We start from the raw sequence: 14,146 nt of genomic DNA, 5'->3' as shown, positions 1-14,146 counted from the left end.
GCAGATGACATGGCCCCCCAAATCATCACTGGCTGTGGAAACTTCACACTGGACCTCATGCAGCTTTGATTTTGTGCCTCTCCACTCTTCCTCCAGACTCTGGGAACTTGATTTCCAAATGAAATACAAAATGTACCTTTTGAGGACTTTGGAACTCTTTCGCCCAGGTAAGACGCTTCTGACGTTATCTCTGGTTCAGGAGTGTCTTGACACAAGGGATTCGACAGTTGTAGCCCATGTTCTGGATATTGTGTGGTGGCTCTTGAAGCACCGACAACAGCCATAGTCCACTCCTTGTGAATCTCACCCATATTCTTGAATGGCCTTTGCTTCACAATCCTCTCAAGACTGCTGTTATCCCTGTTGCTTGTGCACCTTTTTTACCACACTCTTTCTTTTCAATCAACGTCCCATTAATATGCTTAGATACAGCACTATGTGAACAGCCAGCTTCTATAGCAAAGACCTTTTGTGACTTACCCTTCTTGTGCAATGTGTCAGTGACTGTCTTCTGGACAACTGTCAAGTCATCAGTAGGGATGATCGAACTTTTGAAAAGTTTGGTTCGGCCAGAACACCCGAAATTCCCGAATGTTCGGGTCCGGATTCCAGAACCACATTGAAATCAATGGGACCCGAACTTCAGTAATCAAAAAACACCATTTTGAAGCCCTAAAACCCAATAAATGCCCCTAAAAAGTGCCTAGGGTCCAGAATCATGCCCCAGGGACTATTAATCGCACAAAAAAAAGTTCTTAAAAATTGTCGTTTTTGATAGAGAGACAATTATTAAAAAAATTATTGAAAAAAAAAAAATGAGATTTCTTTGGATTTAGTGTCTGGGGGGCCTAAAAAGTGAACCTGTGAAGTTTCAGCTCTGTAGCATGTCCAGAACCAGAAAAAAAAAAAGATAATTTTTCTTAGAATTTTTATTAGCGCAGGGATGAGGTTCCGCTCTTGTCACACCTGGGCGTTTATTGGGCATTTTTTGGGCGTCTTTGCAGGCAGGCATGACATCTGAACTTCTGTATAGGGGTATATATGCATACACACACACACACACACACAAGTTCAGATGTCATGCCTGCCTCCAAAGACGCCCAATAAACGCCAAAAACTTCTGTCACCCTGGCATAGCAGTCAGAGTCAGTTCACCCTACAATACGGTCACCCTGACACTTAACACTTTCCCTACAGAAACTAGATTATTGAATCGAACTATAGTGGTATATAGTACCCTAACTACACTAGATATCCCTTTCCTCACACTAATAATTGCTAAATGACACTTTTGCAGCAGGAGTAACAGAACTGCTTCCACTCTCTTCCACAGCCCCTGTATTACAGTGCTAGAGATTTGGCGGGGGTATGTTATATACTGGGGGGCGTATTCACTACTGATTAGTCACTTCAATCACATTCCTAGCAGACTCCTGCCCCCTCAATTGGCTTTTACTCATGTTTCTGGTCCAATCACGGGCTTTTAAAGCCCAGTTCCTGTTCCATTGCATTTTGGGCGGTTCTGGTGCCGAATTCCTAACTTTTACCGCAAAAAGTTCGGAATTCGGCTGAATTTCGAACAGTCAATGTTCGGGTCGAACCGATGGTCGACCCAAACCCTTCGATCATCCCTAGTCAGCAGTCTTCCCCATGATTGCGTAACCTACTGAACCAGACTGAGAGACAATTTGAAGGCTCAGAAAACCTTTACAGGTGTTTTGCGTTAACTAACTAATTAGAGTGTGGCACCATGAGTGTACAATATTAAACTTTTTCACAATCTTCTAATTTTCTGAGATACTGAATTTTGGGTTTTCACTAGCTGGAAGCCATAATCCTCAAAATTAAAAGAAAGAAATACTTGCAATATATCTCTCTGTGTGAAATAAATGTATATAATAGTATCACTTTTTGAAATGAAATACTGAAATAAATTTACTTTTTGATGATATTCACATTTTTTGAGAAGCAACTGTATACGCAATCCTATACCCACTGTTATCCAGAGGTAAGGCAAAAAACCCCAGCAAAGCATGATCCAATTTCCTCCAGCAGGGGAAAAATATCCTTCCTGATTCCCCGAGAGGCAATTGGATATTCCCTGGATTAACTTTACCTGTAAGTGTTAGTATCCAATGATATTATGTACATTTAGGAAATAATCCAGTCCTTTTTTAAAGCAATCTACTGAGCTGGACAGAAACACCTCTTGAAGTCTATTCCACATTTTCACAGCTCTTACTGTGAAGAAACTTTTCCATATTTGGCGATTAAACCTCTTTTACTCTGATGCCCTTAAAGTGAATACCTTAACCTTAACACCAAGTTCACTATAATGAGCCACTTGTTAGTTGATTATATCCTGCCTTAATCTCCTCTTCTCAAGAGAGAATAAAGTGGGGTACAACACTAGTAGAAAATCTGCCGAAAATTCCCGTCCGAGGTAAAATCGTCCGATTTTCGCCTAGTGTGTACACAACTTTCAGCAGCTGATGCCGACATTTTCAACGAAAAAAAAACAAAGGGACAAACACCAAAATTTTTTTCGTCCGTCCCCAGATGACCGATTTTAGTTTAATGTGTATGCAGTACGTCCGTGAAAAATCGGATACGAAAGACCGCGCATGATCTGAAGTTGCTGACAACCCGGAAGTCTAGGAACAAATGTCCCCAAAAAAATAAAAATCGGACGAGTAATTTCGTAAACATTTATGCACTGTCAACTAAAAACGGTAATGAATGCAGAGAAGACAGAGAAAAATCGGAGGATATTTCGTCCGATTTTCGTCAAGTATGTACGGCCCTTAGGTTCAATTCCTCTTATCTTTCCTCGTAGCTGAACTCCTCTGTGCCTCTTATCAGTTTGGTTTTATTTAGGGACTCTTAAAGTTGTTGTAATGGAATTTGAACTAAGCACATATATCTGCAGTGTTTACGTATCTCTCTCCAAAGCTCAAAGTGTCATTTCTCTCTGGTGCTTCATTCCTCTGTTCCTCAGTCACTTATGAGCAGTTTTCCTGACATATGAGATAAAATTTGCGTCCGGGAGGGAGATAAGCACAGAGCTTGTCTATTCAGAATACTGCTCTGCATGTTCATTAGTTCGAACTACTCTGCCTATGTGGAGGGGTGTGTGTCCCTTTTTCTCCAATCGGCTCTCACACAGTGTATAAGAGCTGTCAGTACAATCCTCTCCCTCCTCTGTACTCCTCACAGATGCATAATGATTTTATCACAAATGTGCACTTTTGAAGGGTTGCAGGCAAGAGAAAACTGCAAATAAACAAGTAAAACAGTGATCTCACCTGCTGTTCTATTGTGTTCTGACAGGGGGGTGGCCCCCCACCAGAACACTTTGGTCACTTCGGCAGAACCTTTTTTTTTATGCCCCTTCTACAGATGCCACCTGAAAGCCCGGCTTCTGTCAGACCAACTCCAGTACACACGGGGGAAATGTTGTCCCATTTCTATTGAACTGGATGATGCTGACCAACATTCAGCCGTGTGTACTAGGCTTTATTTTTTCTAAAATTCCTTTTGTGTGCACATAAAATTTTTGTTATCTACAGTAAAAGCATGCTGCAGGAAGATATCCACACCCTAATCACTTTGATATTATAATCGTTTAGTCAATATACAGGGGCTATAGTAAAGATTCACCCTCCTTTTTAAAATGATCACATTTTGTTGCTTTGCAGTCTGAAATGAAGACACACAGTTTTTGTTTTATCCAGCTGTATTTACTTAGTGCACCTTATAACCTCCAAGTGAAAGCTATGACACCATATGTCAGAAAAAAGAAATTCAAAAACAGAATCACAGAGTTGGAAAAAGGATCACCCCCTTTTGTCAGTGTTTTGTTAAACCATCTTTTGCTTTAATTACAGCCTTTTGTCTGTTTGGATATGTCTCCACTATCTTTGCACATCTAGACTTTGCAATATTTGCCCACTCTTTTTCTCTTCATGCTCATTCACATGGGGTGGTGGTGGGGGGGGGGGGGGGTTCTGGGGGCCCTCTTGTAAAAGGAGGCTTTTAGATTCTGATAGGCCCCCTACCCGCAGACCCCCACAACCACCACCCAGGGTTGTCGGGAAGAGAACCTTGACCCCATCAACATGGTTACAGGGTGCTTTGGGGTGAGGGGGTGTAGAGTCCCAAAGCACCCACTTCCCCATGTTGAGGGTGTGTGGCTTGGTTTGGGGCAAAATCGCAGGGTCGTAAAAATTAGTAGCCCCTCCTTCTTATTCTACTGGTCTCTCCTCATTGGCTCACTGACTTTATTTGAGAGCAGCGGGAGCCAATGATGCTCTGCTACTGTCTTAGCCAATGAAGAGGGAGAGAGAGAGATCTAGATGGGGCTGAGGGGGGCATAGAATGCAAGATAAAAAAAAACCTTCGGACTGTACAACCACTTAAAGCTTTTATATTTAGTAGGAATCTAGCAGGAATTTTTTCAAATCTGTTGGGTTTTTTGTCTGCTAATAATGATTTTAGTGTATTTTTAGCAAAAATATTGTTTTGATAAACATTTATGCAAATACCACGGGGGCCTTAAAAATAAGTAGCACCTTCTTCTTTTTTTTTTTTTATAGAGGTCATATGCTTTTTTAGAAAATAAGATATGGTTGGGTAGGGGGTCTTTGACAAATACTGAAAGCTGTAAGGGAAAAATGAAAACCTTCAGATTTAGAGAAATTTGGATATTTACATTTTTGCATCTGTTCGATTTTCACCATTTCGTAAAAAGGCGCAATTTAAAAGTTACAAATATTTGTTATTTAATAATTCAATACAGGTTAAGCTTTTATATTTAGTAGGAATTTTGTAAAATATGCTGTGTTTTTATCTGCTTATAATGATTTTAGTGTATTGGGCTTGACATACGCCAGGCACCAGGTCGCATTGGCGACTAGAATTAGAGGCCTGGCACCTGGGCTATACTGCGGCAGGTTTTCTCTCAATGTGCGTCCCCTGCCCGCGGGTGTGTGGACTAAGATGCCATGCCAGCTGGTAATTGAGGCCATGGCTTTGCGGCCTGCTGGAGAGAAACGCTTACATTGGGGAACTGGCGCCCTCTTGTGGTGACCAGGGCTGCAACAAGTAGTCACTGGCGGCGCTGTGGGTTTCCCCTGACTGCCCGCCCATCTCTTTTCAAAGAGAAGAGGTTGAAGGTGTTACGGGCTTGATCTGGCGCCCTGTCCTTACCGGTCAGTGGACAGGGAATGTGGGGCAGCTGGTTTGAACGGCCTCCGTTCCATTTACAACCACACAAAGATGGAAACCGTTTTTTATTAATATTTTTTTTTTTCATGAAAATAAATTTTTATTATTTTTTCGTTCTCTTCCAGTCATGCCACACAGCCGAAAGCCCCTTTCACACGGGCTGTCGGATTAGGTCCGCCTGTCAGTTTTTCAGGCAGACCTGATCGGACCCTTCAGTCTCCTCTATGGAGCAACAGATGTTCGCTGACCACCGCCGCCATATGATCCTGTTTGCCAAAAACAGATGAATGGTGGTCCTATTTTCCATCTGTCCGGCGGATCAAATCAGATGGCATCGGATGGAAATGAACAGGCAGTCCATTTCCATCCAGTTCTCCTTAGAGACGAATGGGACTGTGTTAGAGTTCCCTCTGCATAGTTGAGCGGACAGGACCTGTCATCCGCCTGCTCAGCTGGGATTAGCGGAGAAATCCCCGCTGAGCAATCGGATTCCGCTTGGAGGTGGTGCCTGTATGAAAGGGGCCAAAGGTGGTATGAGTTACTGGATCTCCTATCGACCCCCACCTTGCTGCACTGTCCTTCCCTAGTGAGCTACTGCCCATCACACCATCAAGCCAAGTACACACTGGCTGAATGCCAGGCAACATCCAGCCGTTCAATAAAAACTGGCCGTCATTCAGCCCGTGTGTATGGCAGCCAGTCCGACAGAAGCCGACCATTCGGCATGCGCGAAAAAAAAAAAAAGGGCTCCTAGATTCCAAGCAAATTTGTCAAGCCCTGCTGTAAGCTATAAGTGAAAAATAAAAAGCAAAGGAAAAGTTTTAGAAATGCTCTTGCCAGCTGAGTTTAAAAGTAGAGAGCAAGGCCCTGGCAGCGAAAGGGTTAAATAACTGAATCACTATAGAGACAGCCATCCTGCTGGTATACCCTGATGTCCAGAAATTAGATAGAAGGCCGATCATATATGATATTAAATTGGAGGTTGGGAACCACCGAATTCAAATGGTGAAACAAAAGAAAAGTGTCAAGGTCATCCTGCTAAATAGCAAAAACATCTTTCAGAAACCTCATCCATATGACACAATATTGTTTCATAATTGTTGCTGATACACATATTTCTCTTCAACCTACGTCAGAAAAGCATTAGGATAGGGCGGTTCAGCGTGAGAACCCATCACAGTGCCCCTTCGTTGCAAAAAATAATCATTTTAAAACACAAAATAAATACTTATTCGCTATATTCAAATATACTGATTGTGTACGTGTGTGTGTGTGTGTGTGTGTTTGTGTATATTATATATTACAGTATATATATATATATTTTCTTTTCCTTTAGGAAGTTACACCCCATCCCCGGGTGGCCCTTTCTCTGCTTTGACACCAAGCATGTGGCCACAGGACATACTTGCAAAATACACACAGGTAAGAACAAATACACCTTTAGAACACTTGCATATTTGTAGTTCTGAAAACATTTGCTTAAATATTGAGTTTTTTTATGCATATCTTTGTCTCCCTATGTGAATTACAGAAGGAGCAATCTGTAGAGCAGCCAGAGTTCCGCTATGATGAGTTTGGATTCAGAGTGGATAAAGAAGGTAATTATGACGATTTTCTTTTTAAAATGGGTTTTAGGAAAACCTTATCCTAATGTCTGAAGCCTCCATATCTATCTATTAATCCCTAAATTTGTTACTCTGCTACCGAATACATTCATTTGTGTTTTCTCCTTTTTTTTTCTCTTTTTTTTTTTTGTGTTCCATATTGCAGATGGTGCAGAACCTAATTCAAGTAAGCTATTGGGTATACCACTGACAGAAGACCCCCAGCAGAGGCTAAAGTGGCAAGCCCACCTAGAGTTTACCCACAACCATGACGTAGGAGACCTAACATGGGATAAGATAGATGTGACACTCCCTCATTCTGACAAACTGCGCTCCCTTGTACTAGCTGGAATTCCTCACAGTATGAGGCAACAGGTACACAAGTGCTTGAAGCAAAAGTGTCAACTTGTCTTTAGCAGCTTGAATCAATTTAAATCCTGTAACATGCTAATCCTACAGCTTTCCAAGGATAGCACTGCTTCCCTTCATGATTCCACAGTCCTCTCCAAGTGGAAATATGAAAATAATGTAAAACTGCTGTCTGCCTATAGACATTAGATAGCAGTCAGGTTTAATCCAACTGCCAAAAATGTGTTTTTGCGATTATTATTTATTATGTAAAGATACACACTAATTTTTTCTGAGGCCCCTTTCACACAGGCATTTCGTTTGTCCGTTTTTCATTCATGCGTTTGCGGATGAAAAATAGACATCGATGCATCATTATGGAAGTAAGTTAATGATTATCTATTTACATCAGCTTACATCTGCATTCGTCAACATATGTTCTTTTAAACGGATCAAAGCCCTATTTTTGTTATTATAAACTGATCTGTTTTTTCTTAAAAAAAAAAAAAATGTGACTGAACTGATGAAACAAACAGAAATCTCGTGTGAAAGGACCCAAACGGTCTGTTTTTGCATCTGTTTTGCATTTGTAGTGGATGTAAAAAAACTGATGTAGAAACAAACTGATGAGCAGCTCATGAGAAACTGATGTAAACTTAGTTTTTTTCTTTGAAAAAACGTGCTTGAACGGATAAAATGATCTATCTGCATGTGTGAAAGGGGCCTTTGCATTGACTTTTGCACACTCCCATTGCTTGATTTATCTTCAAAGAATCTTTAACAGAGGATAAAGGAGTTCTAAGGCTGCTTTCACACATACAGACCGTTTGTTCGTTTTTCATCCATCTGTTGACGGATGAAAAACAGACATCAATGTATCTCTATAGAAAAACAGATATAAATGGATGATCATCCATTTACATCAGTTTACATTCGCTTTCGTCAACATCTGTTTTTTTTTAAACCGATCAAAGCCCTATTTTTGTTGCTTTAAAAAAACGGAACGGACGAAAAACTGATGTAAACGGACAAACCATCCATTTTTGCATCAGTTTTGGCATTGGTAGTGGATGTAAAAAAAATACTGATGAGCAACTGATGGTAAACTGATGAAAACTGATGTAAACTTGATCCGTTTTTTCTTTGAAAAAACGTGACTGAACTGATGAAATGAACAGTCTGCATGTGTAAAAGGGTGTGAAACCAGTGTTGCAGCGCTGCTTATAAAATCAACTTACATTAAATACCAAAAATGTGCAAATATATCAATTAGTGCAAATGTGCAAACTTGCAGATCAAGGATGTGCAAATTTCCCAAAATGCTCAATCACTAATATCAAAAATTCATATTTTTGATGATCCTGGAGCCCCTCAACCTGTCTGGGTGAAAATCCTGGGTGACGTACCCCATCATAGCTAACTGCACTGTCACATTAGTATGTATCAAGGACCACACAATGGATCCATTCCAACAGAATCACTGTGACCAAGCTGGCGAGGCAAGCTGTCATTTTATGATTGAACTGCTGCTGACCGAGCGTTTTGTGGTGAGTAGATTACCACAAGGGGGTGAGCACCTTGATTGATCTGTGTCAGTCAGTGGTTGCAGCGCTGCTTAAAAATGCCTGTGTTCAATAATTTAAATATAAAACAACCAGTGCATATCAAGTTAAATAATTAAAAAGTATGCAGAAAATTAATACTGTGCAAAAAATATATGCTGTGCAGAAACTGTGCTGAAAAAAGTGTTAAAATATATCACATTATAAAGTGCAAACAAAGTGCATCATAAATGTCCATACAACAGTCCTTTTAAAATCGAAAAAGTGCTTGGTGCTTGTTCCGTGCTGCTTGTGGGGTTGCCCCCTGTGCAAATCTACTTACCACAATGTGGTCAAACAGAAGCAGGGAATGCTGATCATATTATCCTTGAAATCCTTAGAGGCTGTTGTAGTAATGCCGGAAAAGATCCTTTTCAAGATTTAGTAATCCCAGGTATCCTCATAAAAACAGAAGCTTATCATGGTGAAGATCATTTTAAATAGTTTCGTTTATTGAGGTAAAAGCAAAGGGAATACTCACAAACATGTTACAATGTAAAAGCATGTACTAGGCACGGTGGTCAGCTGCTCCCGCAGCGTGCGCCTCACCGGCCGGAAATCACGTGGCTATCCGCTCGGCCAATTGCTAGACGCGTTTCGCGGTCAATCACAGCGTCATCTGTAGCACTTTTTTCTTGCAGCAGGCAGCTTACACAATTTATTTTATTTATTTATTTACCACAAGCGCGAGGTCACATAGTCTTTTACCTTGATTGATCAACACAGTGGAGCACTACTATCTATTAGCACTTTGATGGACATTTTTTATGAACTTTATTATTATCCATAATTTATTAGCACTGTAATGGTCATTTTTTATGAATTTTTGATATGATTAGTGATTGAGCATTTTGGGAAATTTGCACATCCTTGATCTGCACATGTTTGCACATTTGCACTAATTGATATATTTGCACATTTTTGGTATTTAATGTAAGTTGATTTTATAAGCAGCGCTGCAACACTGGTTTCACATTTATTTAAAGGCACATGCACTTTAATTTGCAGCTAGCAGCTATCGTATAGACCCTTTATATTTATATCTATTTATTTATCCATAATTATCTATCTAGACACACCATAATCGCGAGGTTCTTTACCGTTACACATGTGTGAAAGGGGCCTAAGGGTCCTATCAAACGGGCTTTCTGATCAGGTCCACCTGTCAGTTATTCAGGTGGATCTTATCAGACCCTCTAGTCTCCCCTATGGAGCAGCGAATGTTAGCGGACACATGTCTGCTGCCATCCGATCCTGCCCACAAAATCCAGACGGATGGTGGTCCTATTTTTCCATCTGTTTGGGGGATAGGATCGGATGAATACAGACCCGATTTACCCTTAGAGGTGACGGAACGTCACTTTCTCAATCAACATTGACTATTTGTGATCCTTATGCTGCTACCATCAGTAAATAGATAGGAAAATGTATCCCATTTCTTTGGTTTCCAGACATTGGCAAATGATGTCCTACATGCCAGGAGTCCTCAGGAGGGAAGTAGGGGTGGTGGGGTTTTCTCAGAAAAACAAACAGTCCCACATGCATGAGCTAAGGGCAGGTGGATTCAAGGAAGTAAATATTACATGAATCATCTGCCCTTACTCAAGATAGCCACAGCCAGAAATGCTAGAGGGTGTTTTTTCAAAGTTATTTCTCAGCAAAATAAAGCATGGAGACATTGATTGATGGATGTATTTACTCTGAATATTAAAAATGAATTAAAAAGCATTTTGGTTTGTGGTGCTCAGATGCAGTGTAGTTCCACTTTAAACTCCAGGCAGATGTAACAACTTAAGCTGGTAGTAAACTCTCATTTGTGATTGTTACCTACAGGTAAGCTTCTAATAAAGCTTACCTGTAGGTAAAATTGCATTTAGACGAGCAGCAGCCGGTGACGTCACCGGTGAATGCGCTTTGAAGAAGCTACTGTACATACCTGTACCATTCCTTCAGAGCTGTGTGCCATGATGAGTCTCCCACGCGCATGCGCAGGAGTGACGTCAATGCGGCTCAGCCATTCAAGCTTCAGCAGCCCACTGACCTGGAATGAAGACTGGGTGAAGATGGAAGTGCCTGTAGCTATGACAGTGCATGCACTGCTGGAAGGCTTCATTTCAAGGTAAGTTTCTCACTGCATACCAGAGTCACTATATAGCCACTTATCCCCCCCTTAATTGCCTCTTTTCAAGAGGGAATTAAATAAGTTTAGCTAATTTAGTCAGTCCAATTGCCGGTGCAAACTTCTTTCCTGCAACCTCGGGTTGCACGGAAATCAACTTTGCTCCAGCCAAACCTTTTTCATTTAGTTTGAGATGGGAAAAGAGTGAAAATGTCAGTTTGTTTTGTTTTTTACCTGTATCATCATTAGGAAGATTCACTCTCACTTCTGCCCTGTGACACCTGGAAAATGGGTTGAGGAAAGTTAAAAGATAGTGCTGGACCTGTAGTCTTATTTTACTGGTATTGTTATCTTAAAGTATTACAATTGTAAATGATTTGGTTCCTGGGCATGCAGCTTCTACACCCCAGAGGATCTCCACAGACTTCTTGTCTCGTAGTGTGATTTAAAGAGTTAAAATTGAAGTGCCACACCACTTCTAAGAGGTCCAGATACAACTTTATTCCATTAAAGGTCAGGGGTAAAATAAAAAAAAATATCCAACGCATTTCGGGGGTCTAATTGCCCCCTTCATCGGGGCTTGACTGGCAACACAGTGAACGAACCAGAAGTGAACTGGACCTACGATGGTATTTTTCCGGTGGGAATTTAAAGCACAGGCCTAGTCAGCAGTTTGTTTGGCTTCAATAGGCATTGTATGGCACTTTCAACTCTTTTTTTACATCTGCAAAATGGGAGTATGGGAAGATTGCTGCTTTCACAGGAAGTCACAGGGAATACAGTGTGTAAAGAAAATAATAACCCCCTTTAAAAGAATTACATTTTGTTGCTTTGCCACCCAGGGTCAGAAACAGCAGTCTCCTGCAGGGGTGATCTAAGCCAGCAAAACGATATCTCAGACGAGTCCAGGATCATGAAGCCCATAAATCCATAAAACCGGATGAATATGAGGGCAGAAAACAAACACAATCTAGTGCTCTCTGTCTATAAATCAATCAGCAAACGTTTATTTGAAGAAAGGGGTACTCACAATACACTCAATGGAGTCAGGCAAGGCAAACAAACAAGTCTCCACGCGAGAGCGGAAAGGGAGTGATGTCCGCAGCACGGCTCCGCCCCCCTGAAGACATCACTCCCTTTCCTCTCTCGCTTGGAGACTTGATCACAGCACTATTATTTGTTTTTACACGAGGACTTTATAATATTTACCCTAAGGGGCTTATCTAGCACTATTATCACTTACTTGGAATTTATGGACTTTTTTCACATTTTTTTATATTGTTGAACCATATTATCACATGTATTTATTTATTACATAGTTACATAGTAGGTGAGGTTGAATAAAGACAATGGTCCATCCAGTTCAACCTGTGTAGGTGTGTGTGGCCGTAATCATCTCTCATACCCCTGAATGTTCTGATCCTTGAGGTGTAAGTCTAAGAGTCTTTTGAAAGCCACCATACTTCCCGCAGTATCCACCTCTTGTGGTAGAGAATTCCACAATCTTGTAGCCTTAACAGTAAAGAACCCCCAACGTTTCCTGAGGTTAAAACGCTTCTCCTCTAATCGCATTGCATGCCCTCGAGTCCTCATGCAATCCTTTCAACTGAATAGCTTTTTTTCTATGCTGAGATCACCATTGAGATATTTATAAATTGCCATCATGTCCCCTCTCAGGCGTCTCTTCTCCAGGGAGAATAAATAGAGCGATTGCAGACGCTCTTCATAATTAAGGACCTCCAATCCCCTAATTAGTTTAGTTGCCCTTCTCTGGACTCTCTCCAGCTCCAACACATCCCTCCTGAGGACTGGTGACCAGAACTGGACAGAATACTCCAGATGTGGTCGGATCAGAGTTTTATAAAGTGGAGGGATTATAGTTTTTTCTCTGGAATACATCCCTTTCTTTATGCATGCTAATATTCTGCCGGCTTTGGCAGCTGCCGCTTGACATTGCACGCTATTGACTAGTCTATCCTCTACCAAGACTCCCAGATCTTTCTCCATTTTTGATTCCCCCAAAGGTTCCCCCCCAAAAGTGTATTGTGCTTTTATGTTTTTAGTCCCCAAGTGCAAAACCTTTCACTTCACATTAAACCTCATGTGTCTCTCGTGTCGTTGCCCACTCTGTTATTTTGTCCAGGTCATTCTGTAGGATATCTGCATCATGCTGTGCAGTTATTGCCCTGCCTAATTTTGTGTCATCTGCAAAAACTGATATAGAACTACTGATCCCGTCCTCAATGCTGTTTATGAATAAATTGAACAAGGTTGGTCCCAGGACTGAGCCTTGGGGGACCCCACTTACCACCTCAGACCAGTCTGAGTATGCACTATTTATTACCACCCTTTGGACAGGCCCTTTTAGCCAGTTCCGTATCCAAGAGCAAACCTTGCGGTCGATGCCTGCAGACCTTATTTTATAAATTAAGCGCTTGTGGGGAACTGTATCAAACGCCTTAGTGAAATCCAGGTACACCACATCCACTGGTCTCCCTTTATCTAGCTCACAGCTCACCTCCTCGTAGAATGTTAAGAGATTGGTTTGACAAGAACGCCATTTGAAACCCATGCTGATTACTGCTGATGATGTTGTTGTCTTTAGCAAACTCTACAATATAGTCCCTTATCATCCCCTCCAGAAGTTTACATACTATCGATGTCAGACTGACAGGCCTAGAATTTCTCGGGACATGCCTCTGCCCTTTTTTGAATATCAGTATCACGTTAGCTTTCCTCCAATCCCCTGGTACATTTCCTGTCATAATACTGTCAGCAAAGATCAGGAACAGTGGTCTAGATATAATCTTACGAAGTTCTTTGAGTACTCTCGGATGTACGCCATCCGGGCCTGGTGATTTATTTTTGTTAATTTTATCCAGCCTTTCCCTGATTTCACCCTCTGTTAGCCATAGCGGCAAGTTCTGTGTATTACTACTAACCATATAGTCGTGGTCAGTGTACCCCTCCTTTTCCTGTGTAAAGACTGACGAGAAAAAAGCATTCAGCACGGTTGCTTTTTCAGTGTCCTCTGTAACCATCCTCCCATCATCGTTAATTATGTGTGCAATATGCTCTGCCCTAGTTTTTTTGCTGTTGATATATTTAAGGAATTTCTTTGGGTTCTTTTTACTATCCTCCGCTATTTGGCTCTCAAAGTTGATTTTGGCCATTTTGATTTCGTATTTACTTTTCTTATTTGCCTCCTTGTATTGCTCGAAAGCTGATACTGTGCCCTCTGATTTATA

The 14,146-nt window shown here is 41.2% G+C and overlaps 1 protein-coding gene across 2 annotated transcripts in view; it reads left to right on the top strand.

Moving 5' to 3' along the window:
• SGSM3 (small G protein signaling modulator 3) overlaps nucleotides 1-14,146 on the top strand; it is a 335,727-nt gene that overhangs the window by 1,012 nt on the left and 320,569 nt on the right. For both annotated transcript variants that reach the window (XM_082265578.1, XM_082265577.1), the window contains exons 2-4: nucleotides 6,563-6,648; nucleotides 6,758-6,824; nucleotides 6,997-7,205. In XM_082265578.1, coding sequence (XP_082121704.1) covers nucleotides 6,563-6,648; nucleotides 6,758-6,824; nucleotides 6,997-7,205 — 362 coding nt within the window. The remainder of the gene's footprint in view (nucleotides 1-6,562; nucleotides 6,649-6,757; nucleotides 6,825-6,996; nucleotides 7,206-14,146) is intronic.

This window comes from Pelophylax lessonae, assembly GCF_965119305.1.
Source record: "Pelophylax lessonae genome assembly, chromosome: 8".
NCBI lineage: Eukaryota > Metazoa > Chordata > Amphibia > Anura > Ranidae > Pelophylax > Pelophylax lessonae.
This window is presented reverse-complemented; position numbering and strand designations above follow the sequence as displayed.